This window comes from Gadus macrocephalus, chromosome 21 (assembly GCF_031168955.1).
Source record: "Gadus macrocephalus chromosome 21, ASM3116895v1".
Taxonomy (NCBI): domain Eukaryota; kingdom Metazoa; phylum Chordata; class Actinopteri; order Gadiformes; family Gadidae; genus Gadus; species Gadus macrocephalus.
Genome location: NC_082402.1, coordinates 2180227 through 2194273, shown reverse-complemented (window position 1 = coordinate 2194273; position 14047 = coordinate 2180227). Strand labels below are relative to the sequence as shown.

Below are 14047 nucleotides of genomic sequence, written 5' to 3'. Positions count from 1 at the left end.
TTTCCTGTAATTTAGGGAAGCCTAATGCATTCACTTAAGGACAACATTTTGCTCTGTTTTAATGCAAAACAATTAATCTGTGATTTTTTTCGGCATAAACAATATCATTATCTCAGAATTCAGAGAAAAGTTTTGATGAAAAAAATGATTCTCCTTTGTTTTTCTGAATGAATGAGATATAAATCCTGCCTGTCTCCAGCTGCTGTGACTGAGGAATAACCAAACATCTGCTCTGTTTAACTAAGACACCAGTATCCTCAAACACAAACCTGAACTTGGGTTAACTCAGCGGATGGGACGTGTTCAATGGATACAGCTCTCAAGCGTTTCTACTCAGAAAAACAAGAGCAGATTTTTGGGGTTTCCATTTAAACTTTTCTCAGAATCCTGAAATAATAATCTTGTTCGTTCAGAAAAACAACAGATTTTCATTCCCACCGGAAAAAAATTCACAGAATTCAGAGATGCTAATCTGGTTGATGAAAACAAATCAAAATCCATCCGTTGATTCTAACAAACAACACTAGGCTCTAGTAAATAAGACATTTTTAAGCCTTTTTAGTAAATAAAGCTGTCAAAGGCTACTGAAGTAGGCCTTCACATTTGGGAAGGTATTATCCAAGACATTATTCCCTATATGATATTATAATAATGTATTAAAATAACAATAATACCTTGATTACGATATCAATCACTGCAATCGATACGGAACGTAATCTAAATCCTGATTTAATTAAACATTATTCAAATAATCATTATATAATATTATGAAAACATAATTATCATCAACATTGCATAATAAATCATGCATCCCCTCTCATTTGCATGATTTATTATGCAATGTGATGAGTATTTTAAGGATGTGACCAATAGGATACAGGGGGACCCAGTCAGTGACCAATAGGTGACAGGAGCACGCGCCGTATGTTTTCCCGGGGGCGCCATCTGACCGGAGGACTTAAAGGTTTAGGCGGGATTGCTTCCCGCGTGAGATTAAAGGCGCCAACATGGGGCATACGTCCCGCCGCGCGCAGTGTCCGCCCGGCAGCCAAGGCGGGAATATGTATCTTCTCTTCCCGCGCAAACCGACTGTGGAGAAGAGGAGCGCGAGGAGCGCCGTTTGAAGACTTCTGCTTGGAGATCCTCCGTTTGTCGCGCGCTGACTCCTGGACACGATGCGCACGCATGTCCTGCTGCTGCTCGCGCTGCTGGCGGGCGCTGTCAGAGGCGCGCGGGAGAAATCGCAACTCGAGACGGCTGACCGACTCAGGTCCTGTATGGTTTCCAGTGGTCTTCAGTATTTTTCAGTGGTCTTCATGGGGGTCTTAATTGGTCTTCAAGGGGGGGTTGCGAGATGATTGAACCTGGTTTTACTGTCTTTCCTGTAAGCTTACGTGACATCAGAGGGTGGAGTTATTAAGATAGTAAGACATTACGGTGTTTGTGCTCAGTCGTTTCCAAACCTGTTCAGACATCTGGAGGCGCTGATCCCCGTTGCCATCTTTAAGACGGAGGAGTCACGTGATGATAGTTAAATAATACATTTTAATGCTCCTCGTGTCACTAAAGGAAAAGGAGCCAAGACACAACCAAATGGAATTATTTGAACAACTACCTCAACATATATGTACTTCTTAACCTTTAAAAGGTTAAAGGTTCCCCTGGTCAGTAAATCACTTATCTTACGTAAAGCGTAATCAGCGTTAATATTCTTTCTGAATTAAAGTTATTGTTATGCGCTTAGGGAGGTTATCCCCGGCCGGACCGGAGCCAAGCCGCGACACTGCGCTCTAATCCCGCTCTCCTCCACCGCTGGGCTAACACAGCAGTTCTAACACCGCTGGGCTAACACCGCTGGGCTAACACCGCTGGGCTAACATAGCAGTGCTAACACCGCTGGGCTAACTCCACTGGGCTAACACCGCTGGGCTAACACAGCTGGGCTAACATAGCAGTGCAAACACCGCTGGGCTAACATAGCAGTGCTAACACCGCTGGGCTAACAGCAGTGAATGCACAGCGGTGCCTGTGGTCTAGTATTACCCTACCCCCAGGGTGTTAGACAGTAAATGTGTTCCTCAGGGTGCGGCGATGTCCTGTGTTTCATTACAGCGTAAGACCACCCCTCGTGAGCCCCCCCCCCACATCCGGCCCCCGGCTGGTGGGTGTCTCCTCTGTCTCCTAATCCCTGTAATCTCCAGGCGCTCCGAGGTCGTCTCATCATCCCGTTCACTTCCTCCTTTCAGGACGAAGAGGGAGATTCCTACGGGCGTCGCGCTCCGGAACACTGGGAGGTACAGGAACACCTTAACTTAACCCGTTACCCCTTAACATCAACCTGTTACCCCTTAACATCAACCTGTTAACACTTAACATCAACCTGTTAACCCTTAACATCAATTTGTTAACCCTTAACATGACCCTGACCTGTTACCCCTTAACAGCAACCTGTTACCCCTTAACATCAACCTGTTAACACTTAACATTAACTTGTTAACCCTTAACATGACCCTGACCTGTTACCCCTTAACATCAACCTGTTACCCCTTAACCTCAACCTGTTACCTCTTAACATCGACCTGACACCCCTTAACATCAACCTGTTAACACTTAACATCAACTTGTTAACCCTTAACTTCAACCTGTTACCCCTTAACATCAACCTGTTACCCCTTAACATCAACCTGTTAACCCTTAACATCAATTTGTTAACCCTTAACATCAACTTTTTAACCCTTAACATCAACTTGTTAACCCTTAACATGACCCTGACCTGTTACCCCTTAACATCAACCCGTTACCCCTTAACCTCAACCTGTTACCTCTTAACATCGATCTGACACCCCTTAACATCAACCTGTTACCCCTTAACATCAACTTGTTAACCCTCAACATCAACTAGTTAACCCTTAACATTACCCTTACCTGTTGTACCCCTTTATATTAACCTGTTTACCCTTAACATCAACCTGTTTACCCTTAACATCAGCCTGTTACCCCTTAACATCAACCTGTTTACCCTTAACATCAACCTGTTTACTCTTAACATCAACCTGTAACACCTTAATACCAACCTGTTGCATCGTAATATAAACCTGTTACCCCTTAACATCAACCCGTTACCCCTTAACCTCAACCCGTTACCCCTTAACCTCAACCCGTTACCCCTTAACATCAACCTGTTACCCCTTAACATCAACCTGTTACCGCTTTACACCGACCTGTTTACCCTTAACATCAACCTGTTAACCCTTAACATCAACCTGTTACCCCTTAACATCAACCTGTTACACATTAACGTTACACTGACCTGCTCACCCTTTACATTACACTTACCTTTGATCTCAGTGCATGAGGTCCCTTTCTATACAACAGGAAATGGGTTAGAACTTAGAGCCTGTGAATTCTGTTTCATCACAAAACTGACCCCACCCTGTATGACCCTGTCTGACCCCACCCTGTATGACCCTGTCTGACCCCACCCTGTATGACCCTGTCTGACCCCACCCTGTCTGACCCCACCAGCTCCATCTACAAGAGGAGCCAGGACGCCACCAAAGTGTCCATCACCAAGTCGGACCAGCTGCTGAGTATTGGCGACCATGACTTCACCATGCGGCCCAACTTCGGAGGTGGGGGGGGGGGGGGTTCCCCGTCCTGTTACACCGCTCTGACCCAGCCGTTCAGCAAGGCCTTTCAGCCGCTGTTCAACACATGTTACTGTGCGTTCACACCAAACGGGTGTGGCGATTCCATACAAAGTCAACGTAGAGACGTGAATCAAGGCAAATTTTCCCTAGAGAAAACCCACGTCAAGATTTGATTTGCAGCGCGACACTTTTGACGGCACGGGCGAGCGCGTTCACGTGGATTTGCAGCGCGACACTTTCGCTCGAGTTCAACTATTTCAACTTTGCCGCGACATTCGCGTGATGACAGCCAATCAGCGTTCAACTGCGTGGCCACTGGGTGATGTGCGTAACGTAACAGCCAATCAGCGTTCAACCGGCCAACCGTTCCCTGCAGTGCAGTCCGGGGTGAACCGCAGCATGGAGGAGAAAGGGATTGTTGCCGGTTGCGACACCCGGAGCTCTATATATAACGCTATATAATATAATTGTATTGTATGTATGGGATTGGGCTTCGAGGGGTTTGTTTTACCGGCGTTGCAATGGTTACCGGCCTTGTGTGTTCCACGATTATTAGGTACCATATTTAATAAATCGCTGTCTAATCAATACTTCATTCACTCCCTCTTCCGTGGTCATTACAATATTATGAATAGACTGCGTCTGGTTCTCCGACGTCTCTCCCTCTTCCACAACAGGTAAAGACATGCAATGGTGGTTATCTCGGCCATGGTTGAGAATGAATTGGCATGAAGCACCGTTGGCGGGCAAAATATGTGACGCGACAAATTCGCCTGACAAAACTTGCACAGCGACAGATTATGATTTGTCCCGCGACAAAATTTGGGCGACGACGCGAACGGGCGACAAATATGTCTTTTGGTGTGAACGCAGCATTAGGTGGTTCAAACCAGAGAGCTTCTTCTACACTCGCTTTCTAACCCTCAAACCATCGGTACTTGGAGCGGGAAACACTGCTTGGATACGATGAGGTAACCAGGGCTGGATTATGGGCAGCTGTGGATCGGTAATTACTTAATTCACTAATCAACTCATTAGCAGGAACACCTGCCTGCACCTGTCTGTATGCGGCTGTCTTTGTGCACCTGTCTGTGTGCACCTTTCTGTTTGCAGCTGTTGGCTCTCAGTAATCTAATTTTAATCTCTGAGGTGAGCGCTCAGATGTGTTCATGGTTTTTGTATATTCCTCTTTAGTGATTTCTCTTTAGCAATGAAAGCGTTCTAGAAATACGGATATTAGGATATAAGGATATTAGCGGTAGCAGAACCGAGATAAATTCCATACACACAGCAGTACCGCTTTTATTATGATATTTTATGATTTTAATAGCGGTATCATATCACGGTTTCAGATGCATTGTTTTCGTATTGAACGTTGGTATAAAACAAAGGCTTTGCGTTGGTTTTATTTGGGAGGATTTGGTCGCATGTTTATAATCTCGTTGTCTTTATATTCAATCAGAGAGCCTCCCACTGCCTGGTGGGATTAGAGTATCCAGCCATACTTTAGTCGTTGCACTCTGCACACACTGCATGCTTTCAACAGGGATTTGGGCGGACATTTTGTTGCTGTTTGAAACAGAAAAACATTAAGAGGAGACCTCTTTGTAAAATGTAATCCAATTGGTTACTGGGACCATGATACTGACAGGCTTACCCTGGCTGCCTGTACGCACCTCCACTCTGAAGGCCTGTACCCAGAGATGATGGCTGGTTGGCTGGCTAGTTGGCTGGCTGGCTGATTGGCTTGCTTGCTAGTTGGATGGCTGGCTAGTTGGCTTGCTAGTTGGCTGGCTGGCTAGTTGGTCGACTGGTTGGTTGGCTGCTGGCTGGCTGGTTTGCTCTCTGGTTGGCTGCTGGCTGGTTGGCTGGCTGGTTCCTCACAGCGTGTGTTGGTTCTAGGGCCGGCCGTCCCGGTGGGGGTGGACGTCCAGGTGGAGAGTCTGGACACCATTTCAGAGGTGGACATGGTGAGTCTGCGGCTGGAGCGCCAACCCTTTGGAGGAAACGTCTCTCTAGTAATAGAGTCATAGAGTTACTCCCTGTCTTAACTCCCTTAACTCTGTCTTAACAAACGGTGTAACCCCTAACTGCACCTTAAAAAACTGTCTGTGTTCACTGTATAACCCCTACCTGCTCCTTACCAAACTGTCACCAGGCTGTGACTGCGTTAGACTCACCAGGTGTGTGTGTGTGTGTGTGTGTGTGTGTGTGTGTGTGTGTGTGTGTGTGTGTGTGTGTGTGTGTCAGGACTTCACCATGACTCTATACCTGCGGCACTACTGGAAGGACAGACGTCTGTCCTTCCACAGCTCCACCAACCAGAGCATGACCTTCGACGGGCGGCTGGTGAAGAAGATCTGGGTTCCCGACCTGTTCTTCGTCCACTCCAAGCGCTCCTTCACCCACGACACCACCACAGACAACGTCATGCTGAGGGTGTTCCCCGACGGAAAGGTCCTCTACAGCCTCAGGTAGGAGTTAGCATGGTTAGCACGCTAGGAGTCACCTGTTAGCACCCTAGGAAGAGTCACCTGTTAGCACGCTAGGAAGCGTCACCTGTTAGCACGCTAGGAAGAGTCACCCGTTAGCACGCTAGGAAGAGACCCTGTTAGCACGCTAGGAAGAGTCACCTGTTAGCACGCTAGGAAGCGTCACCTGTTAGCACGCTAGGAAGAGTCACCTGTTAGCACGCTAGGAAGAGTCACCCGTTAGCACGCTAGGAAGAGTCACCTGTTAGCACGCTAGGAAGAGTCACCCGTTAGCACGCTAGGAAGAGACCCTGTTAGCACGCTAGGAAGAGTCACCTGTTAGCACGCTAGGAAGCGTCACCTGTTAGCACGCTAGGAAGAGTCATCTGTTAGCACGCTAGGAAGAGTCACCCGTTAGCACGCTAGGAAGAGTCACCTGTTAGCACGCTAGGAAGCGTCACCTGTTAGCACGCTAGGAAGAGACCCTGTTAGCATGCTAGGAAGTCACCTGTTAACACACTAGGAAGTATCACCCGATAACACGCAAGGAGTCACTTGTTAGCACGCTAGAAGTCACCTGTTAGCACGCTAGAAGTCACCTGTTAGCACGCTAGAAGTCACCTGTTAACAGGTGTGAGGTTGAAATGAACGTCTTGCCCGATGTGTGTTGTTGGAAGGCGACCCGGCGGGTTTTGGGTTTAGGGCGACAGCACCAGTGATCCCCGGCTCAGATGAGAAGGCTCAGGCCAATGCTGTCAGACACCGTCTGCCTTTACAGGCTGGGATCCACGAGGTCAGGACTTTGGGATGTGGGGCAGCGACCCACTGCCCGCTCCGGCTAATCCCTGATGGAGAGGGTCCAGTGAAAGGGGTCTGGTGAAGGGGCAGAAAGCGTCCACGAGTCAGAGTCACATTCAGTTGATTGGCTGTAGAGTTGCTGGCTGATGACCAATGGGTTTACAGCCAACGTCATTGGTTCAGGCGTTGGACACAATGACCGGATTAAAGTCTGTCGACCCTCAGAGGAACTGAAGAACCCCCCAGAACTGAGTGAGAGGGGGGCGCCGACCTTGGGGGGGGGGGGGGGGGGGGTGGTACCGGGGGCTGGTCAGCATAACTCGTATAACTGCAGAATGTGTTCAGACTTAAACACCCGAAACGCATTTCAAGTACTTGGAGAGTAATAAACAAATCTCAGATAAAGTGATCAAACAGAACAGAACGATACACGGCTGATGGGAACATCTGTGACGATAAAAGGAATACTAATAGACTGCTACTGCTCCGCTGAAGCGTAGCGCAGCTCACACACCACCACGACTCAATCCAACCCTGAGGCGGGCACTCTGTCGGAGGCCAACATCGTGCGGTCGGCGACCGAGGCCACGCACACGCGGCAGGGATTAGCATTCATTGAACTGAGTCTGTGAAATCAACATGTTTCATACATGTAGCGTGTGAGGCCGGATTTCTGCTTGACAACATGGAATGGGTCTCCTGTTCTGTGATTGGAGGATGGTGGTGGTGGTGGTGGTGGTGGTGGTGGTGGTGGTGGTGGTGGTGTGGGGGGTTAATCTGGAGGGGGGGGGGGGGTGGGGGGGGTGACGAGCGATGGTACGGCGGTTTGGAGACCTTTCTAGAAAAAACACTACTCTGCCTACCACCCTGACCCCTTCCCCCCCCCCTCTCCCCTCCTCACCCCTCCATGGTCTCCATCCCCCCCCCGGGGGGATGGAGACCATGGAGGGGTGAGGAGGGGGTGTTTGTGTAGTGGTGATCACACGGGTTGCGTGTCAGCGTGGTCAGGGGTTCATCTCTGGGAGCAGAACCCAACCCCTCTACCCTTGAGATGTTGGAGAGGTGTGGGGATCGACCGCGGATTAGCGACCAGCGGTCAGGGATTTCCACTGATTGTTTGTGCGAAACACCTGAGATCAGATTAACGGTATCACACTGTAGCAGCAGAATACAGGACCCTCAAACGTCCAAAGTATACGCCAAGGAAAACATGATCCGATCTACATCCAGAGCGTTGGAGAATGCAGGCTCATCCAACTGGAGCAGTGGCGGCAGAAGAGGGCTATGAAGCTCAGCAGCTTAATATTAATAATAATATAATAACATAATAGTCCTCTCCAGATGGGCGCTGAGCTCCATTAACCTCTCATGCTAATCTGCACATGGGCAGGTCTGCAGCGGCGGGCCGTCCACTCGGTCTAATCCCCACGAACAATCCGACATCACAGGACCGCTCGCAGGGCTGTTACCCTGGCAACCACCAGCCGGAGAGTCATGTGACGTGGCTCGTTCTGATTTGACCCCACCTCCACCTTGTGTCTCTGCTTCTCCTCCTCCTCCTCCTCTTCCTCCTGCTCCTCCCCCTCCTCCCCCTCCTCCTGCTCCTCCTCCCCCCTGCTCCTCCCCCTCCCCCTCCCACTCCTCCTCCAGGGTGACCGTGACCTCCATGTGCAGTATGGACCTGAGCTGCTTCCCCCTCGACACGCAGACCTGCTCCCTGGAGATCGAGAGCTGTGAGTTCCTCCAACCAAAACACCCCCACTTCCTCCTCCACCCAAAACACCTCCACCTCCTCCTCCACCCAAAACACCTCCACCTCCTCCTCCACCCAAACACCTCCACCTCCATCTCCATCTCCTCCTACACCCAAAACACCTCCACCTCCATCTGCTCCTCCACCTTCATCGGCTCCTCCACCCACCACACATCCTACTGACCTCTTCAGAAACAGCATTTGAACGTTCACGTTATGAACGGCTCTACAAAATTATGCCGCCCTGAGTGGACCAATCAGAGCACAGCTCTAGTGTCTATGCCCCGCCCCCCAGACGCCTACACGGACGATGACCTCATGCTGTACTGGAAGGAGGGCAACGAGTCGCTGAACACCGACGACCGCATCTCCCTCTCCCAGTTCCTCATCCAGGAGTTCAGGACCTCCTCCAAGCTGGCCTTCTACAGCAGCACAGGTAAACAACAACAACACTAAACAACACTAAGCTGCCTTCTGCAGCAGAACGGGTAAACAACAACAACACTAAACAACAACAACAATACTAAACAACAACACTAAACAACACTAAGCTGCCTTCTACAGCAGCACAGGTAAACAACAACAACACTAAACAACACTAAGCTGCCTTCTGCAGCAGAACTGGTAAACAACAACAACACTAAACAACAACAACAATACTAAACAACAACACTAAACAACACTAAGCTGCCTTCTACAGCAGCACAGGTAAACAACAACAACACTAAACAACACTAAGCTGCCTTCTACAGCAGCACAGGTAAACAACAACAACAATACTTAACAACAACATTCAACAACACCTAGCTGCCTTCTACAGAAACATGGGTAAACAACAACTTTAAACAACACTAAACAACAACAACACTAGACACCACCAAGCTGCCTTTTACAGCAGCATCGGTAAACAACAACACTAAACAACAACAACAACACTAAACAATAACACCAAGCTGGCCTTCTACAGCACCAACGGTAAACAACAACATACAAAAAAACAAAACTAAGCACCACCTTAACATTTGTTTCCAACTTTTTGCCCTTTGCCCTCCTTCCTCCATGCTGTTGACCTTTGCCCTCTGCCCCCAGGCTGGTACAACCGCCTCTACATCAACTTCACCCTGCGGCGCCACATCTTCTTCTTCCTGCTGCAGACCTACTTCCCCGCCACCCTGATGGTGATGCTCTCCTGGGTGTCCTTCTGGATCGACCGCCGCGCCGTGCCCGCCCGTGTGCCGCTAGGTTAGCCCCGCTAGGATAGCCCCGCTAGGTTAGCATCACTAGGTTAGCACCGCTAACCCAGCGGGAAAGTTACTTTGAGCTGGTAGCTTGTTGTGAGTCAAGTTAGTAAGCTGCTAGCTGGTCCCTCGTGTCCCGCGGTATCACCACGGTGTCACCATGGTTACCTCCTGTCTCCAGGTGTCACCAAGGTTCCCTCCTGTCTCCAGGTGTCACCATGGTTACCTCCTGTCTCCAGGTGTCACCATGGTTCCCTCCTGTCTCCAGGTATCACCAAGGTATCACCATGGTTACCTCCTGTCTCCAGGTATCACCACGGTGCTCACCATGTCCACCATCATCACGGGGGTCAACGCCTCCATGCCGCGGGTCTCCTACATCAAGGCGGTGGACATCTACCTCTGGGTCAGCTTCGTCTTCGTCTTCCTCTCGGTCATCGAGTACGCCGCCGTCAACTACCTGTCGACGCGGCAAGAGAGGAGGGAGCGGCGGGTCCGGGAGCAGGACGCCAGGGAGCGGGAGCTCAGAGAGCAGGTAGGGAGCGGGGTTCAGTCGTAGCGCTGCGTTGAGGTCCTCCGTGTTCACTAGTTTAGATGTGAGGCCTGTTGGAGCTACGCACAACGTTTGGGTTCCACACACGCCTCTGGACGGACGTCTGGCCATCGGACCTCCGTGAACAGGCCAAACGTTATCTCCCAAAAGACAAAAAGCCCACAATGTCCCGAATGTCAATTCAGTAAACAAATCTTTTACCAAACACGGTACTTTTTTATTAGAAGCATTCCAATGCATTCTTTTGATTTTATTGAACATACTGATGTATGTTTTCCAACTTCCTGTCCCCAGCTGCCCTGTACCTGCGAGGCGCCGCGGCCCGGGGGTCCTACAGGGGGCTACGGCGAGGTGGCCGGACGCTTCGGGCTGATGGCGTCGCTGGGGAACGGCGTGAAGCAGCGGGAGACGGTGCTGCTGCAGCTCGCCATGGAGCGCGACCAGCTGGGCGGTCAGGTGACCGACCAGGTGACCGGTCACGTGACCTCCGGCGGCTACGAGAGCACCTGGGTCGACACGCACATCATTGACTCGTACGCCCGGGTGCTGTTTCCCGGCTCCTACGTGCTCTTCAACATCATCTACTGGTCAATCTACTCCTAACCCCACCTACTGCTAACCCCACCTACAGCTAACCCCACCTACTGCTCACCAGGACTGCTGAGACCTTCTCCACAGGAGCAGGTAGGGGTTAGACAGTACAGAGACAGGTCATTAGGAGCAGGTAGGGGTTAGACAGTACAGAGACAGGTCATTAAGGAGCAGGTAGGGGTTAGACAGTACAGAGACAGGTCATTAAGGAGCAGGTAGGGGTTAGACAGTACAGAGACAGGTCATTAAGGAGCAGGTAGGGGTTAGACAGTACAGAGACAGGTCATTAAGGAGCAGGTAGGGGTTAGACAGTACAGAGACAGGTCATTAAGGAGCAGGTAGGGGTTAGACAGTACAGACAGGTCATTAAGGAGCAGGTAGGGGTTAGACAGTACAGAGACAGGTCATTAAGGAGCAGGTAGGGGTTAGACAGTACAGAGACAGGTCATTAAGGAGCAGGTAGGGTTAGACAGTACAGAGACAGGTCATTAAGGAGCAGGTAGGGGTTAGACAGTACAGAGACAGGTCATTAAGGAGCAGGTAGGGGTTAGACAGTACAGAGACAGGTCATTAAGGAGCAGCTAGAGGTTAAGACAGTACAGAGACAGGTCATTAAGGAGCAGCTAGGGGTTAGACAGTACAGAGACAGGTCATTAAGGAGCAGGTAGGGGTTAGACAGTACAGAGACAGGTCGTTAAGGAGCAGCTGGGGGTCAGGGGTCATCTTGCTCTAGGATGTCTACAGGAAGGCTGTGGAGATTGATGGATCGAACCAGAGACCTTTGGGCCGGGACAAGCCCTGCTGCTGCTGCTGCTGCTGCTGCTGCTTCAGTAAACCGTGTTCTGAACTGAAACACGTTGGACCTGCTCTGGACTCAGACTGATGAGACAGACCAGCGTCAGGAGACGAAGAACAAGCCAGGAGATGAAGACCCAGTCAGCACTGAGGAGTCTCCTCGAACGAGGCCGTCTGGCTCAACCGATTCTGCAGAATCACAAACATTCACCCGAGGTTGAGAAGTTGTAAAAGGGGAGAAAGTGGGCCAATGCAACGGCTAGGAAGGATGAAAGACCTGACGTTTAGGGCAGGAGGGTGGAGAGGTGGGGTGGGGTGGAAAGAAGGGTTGGAGGAGGGGTGGGTGACAACATTTAATAATTATTTAAATCTTAACATTGGTGTTGACTTTTTTTCTTTCATCTTTCAAATTGAATAAAAAATGTAGTCAATGTCAGACATCTTTTAATTCAATTAAATGAAAAGCCTCCTATACCGGTGTCAGAGACAGATTATGATTATTTATTTTTTTTGATGCAAACTATAATTACGTTTTGGTACAGCACCTCTTCATTCTATACAAGGATGAGCGAATTTTCTCGTTTTTAAATGAAAACAACCTACCTATCATTCGCTGCCTCTGGAAAAAATAAAATAAAAAAATAAAATAAATTCCCTACCTACCCATGACCTCAACTGACAACCAACAGGAACCAAACTTTTTTTTTTTTTGGCCTTATCTTCCATTTCCTTCTGGGTCTTTGCGAAGACGTTTCCTTCTTGTGTTTTGTGCCGGATTTAGAAATCAAGAGTTCCATGACAATCACATCAAGTGGCACCTGGGAGATTTCCATGTTGATTCATGTGTGTTTAGTCATCTAAATAATTAATAATTAATCTGTGAGAAGTACGCTCCATGCAGCCTACTGACTTTCCATCCACAAGAAATAAAAGGTCAATAAATGTTGAATTATGAAACTAAAGTCCCCTGAAATAAATATAGGTCATCCTTTGAAGAACATCCTGTTTTGAATAAAAATCGATCTATTATTTACTACTATATTTCTTTATTTAGGTGAGTGCTGCATGCTGCAGTGCTCACCAATAGTTCTTCTTAGGCTGTATTATTTCTTTCTTTCTTCCTTATTCTCTTAAAATGTTTAGACCTTACTACTTCAACAATATTTGACCTAGAGACTTTGTAACCAATAAACAGAATTTACTCAGGGTTGTGATAGCATTCGACTAGATCCATCCAGATTTATTAAACAGTTGCTGGACTGTTACGCATCTTACCTCATCATACTGGAAGCCAGGAAAACCGTAAAACAGTATCCTCTAATATATAAATATAATGGATATTCTAATCACATAGAAATGCAATTATATTTCGATAATAAACCCTTTAGACTGTGAACACGAATATATAAAATACAAAATATAGTTCCCTTTTTGGGAGCTAAACCAGAACCACAAACATAATTGAATGTGTTTCTCAGTCCATGAAAACCAAGAAAATACCAAGCTGTCTTCTTATTATAAAATAGAATAGTCTTTATAAAGAAATTAATAAAGTAAAGTTCTGGCCATTAAAAACTAGATTATAGAGCTCTACATGTGTGTGATGGTTAAAGTGTTTTTGCCTGCATTCTCTGCATGGACCTTAAAGATTCTGGGATGTTCAGAAGATGGCGACGGCTCCTCACGAGCCACTGGGAAACAGCGGCAGTTTCTTTCATCAACGGTCATTCACTCGGCTGATTTCGGTCTTCTTATAGATTAATTTTGCCGACCGGCTTCCAGTTTATCATCAAAGCAAACCGAGTATTTTGTACGGTAAATATTACACTTTAAATACTTTTTACAAGTTATCTCCAAAGATAAACAGCAGGAGAAATCTTTTTTTGACCACATATTCCTTAGCTGTGTTCGAAATCGTTCCTTATCATGGATGTAGTGCACTAAATAGGGTGCACGCCATTTTGTAGGGTGTTCGAATTCTCAGTGGTCCACCATATAGTGGACTTAAAATAGGGTACATACGATGTACCCTACATGTTACTCCCGTATACCACAATGCAATGCGGTCGTGTTTTCCCGGAGGAGAAGAAGCTGAATAACCGCGCAAACGAATACATTTAATGATGGAGTCTCCGGCTTTCGTTTAAAAATGTCAACAATTTATTTGGGATTTAACATAGAATATTTAACATTCAAAA

General features: G+C 48.2%; 1 protein-coding gene across 1 annotated transcript; it reads left to right on the top strand.

Moving 5' to 3' along the window:
* Positions 1 to 937: 937 nt before the first annotated feature.
* Positions 938 to 12882, top strand: LOC132450282 (gamma-aminobutyric acid receptor subunit rho-1-like). The gene is made up of 11 exons (XM_060042364.1): positions 938 to 1270; positions 2247 to 2294; positions 3526 to 3632; positions 5553 to 5620; positions 5901 to 6124; positions 8570 to 8652; positions 8968 to 9108; positions 9762 to 9914; positions 10219 to 10445; positions 10758 to 11228; positions 11636 to 12882. The coding sequence occupies exons 1-10, from the start codon at positions 1176 to 1178 to the stop codon at positions 11064 to 11066; spliced, it is 1455 nt and encodes a 484-aa protein (XP_059898347.1). The 5' UTR covers positions 938 to 1175; the 3' UTR covers positions 11067 to 11228; positions 11636 to 12882.
* Positions 12883 to 14047: the final 1165 nt, after the last annotated feature.

Bases quoted from the DNA above. Each gene is read 5' to 3' on its own strand.
- LOC132450282 (XM_060042364.1), top strand. From the start codon at position 1,176: ATGCGCACGCATGTCCTGCTGCTGCTCGCGCTGCTGGCGGGCGCTGTC. The intron at 3,633-5,552 runs GTGGGGGGGGGG...TGTTGGTTCTAG, and splicing joins CATGCGGCCCAACTTCGGAG to GGCCGGCCGTCCCGGTGGGG. The intron at 6,125-8,569 runs GTAGGAGTTAGC...CTCCTCCTCCAG, and splicing joins AAGGTCCTCTACAGCCTCAG to GGTGACCGTGACCTCCATGT.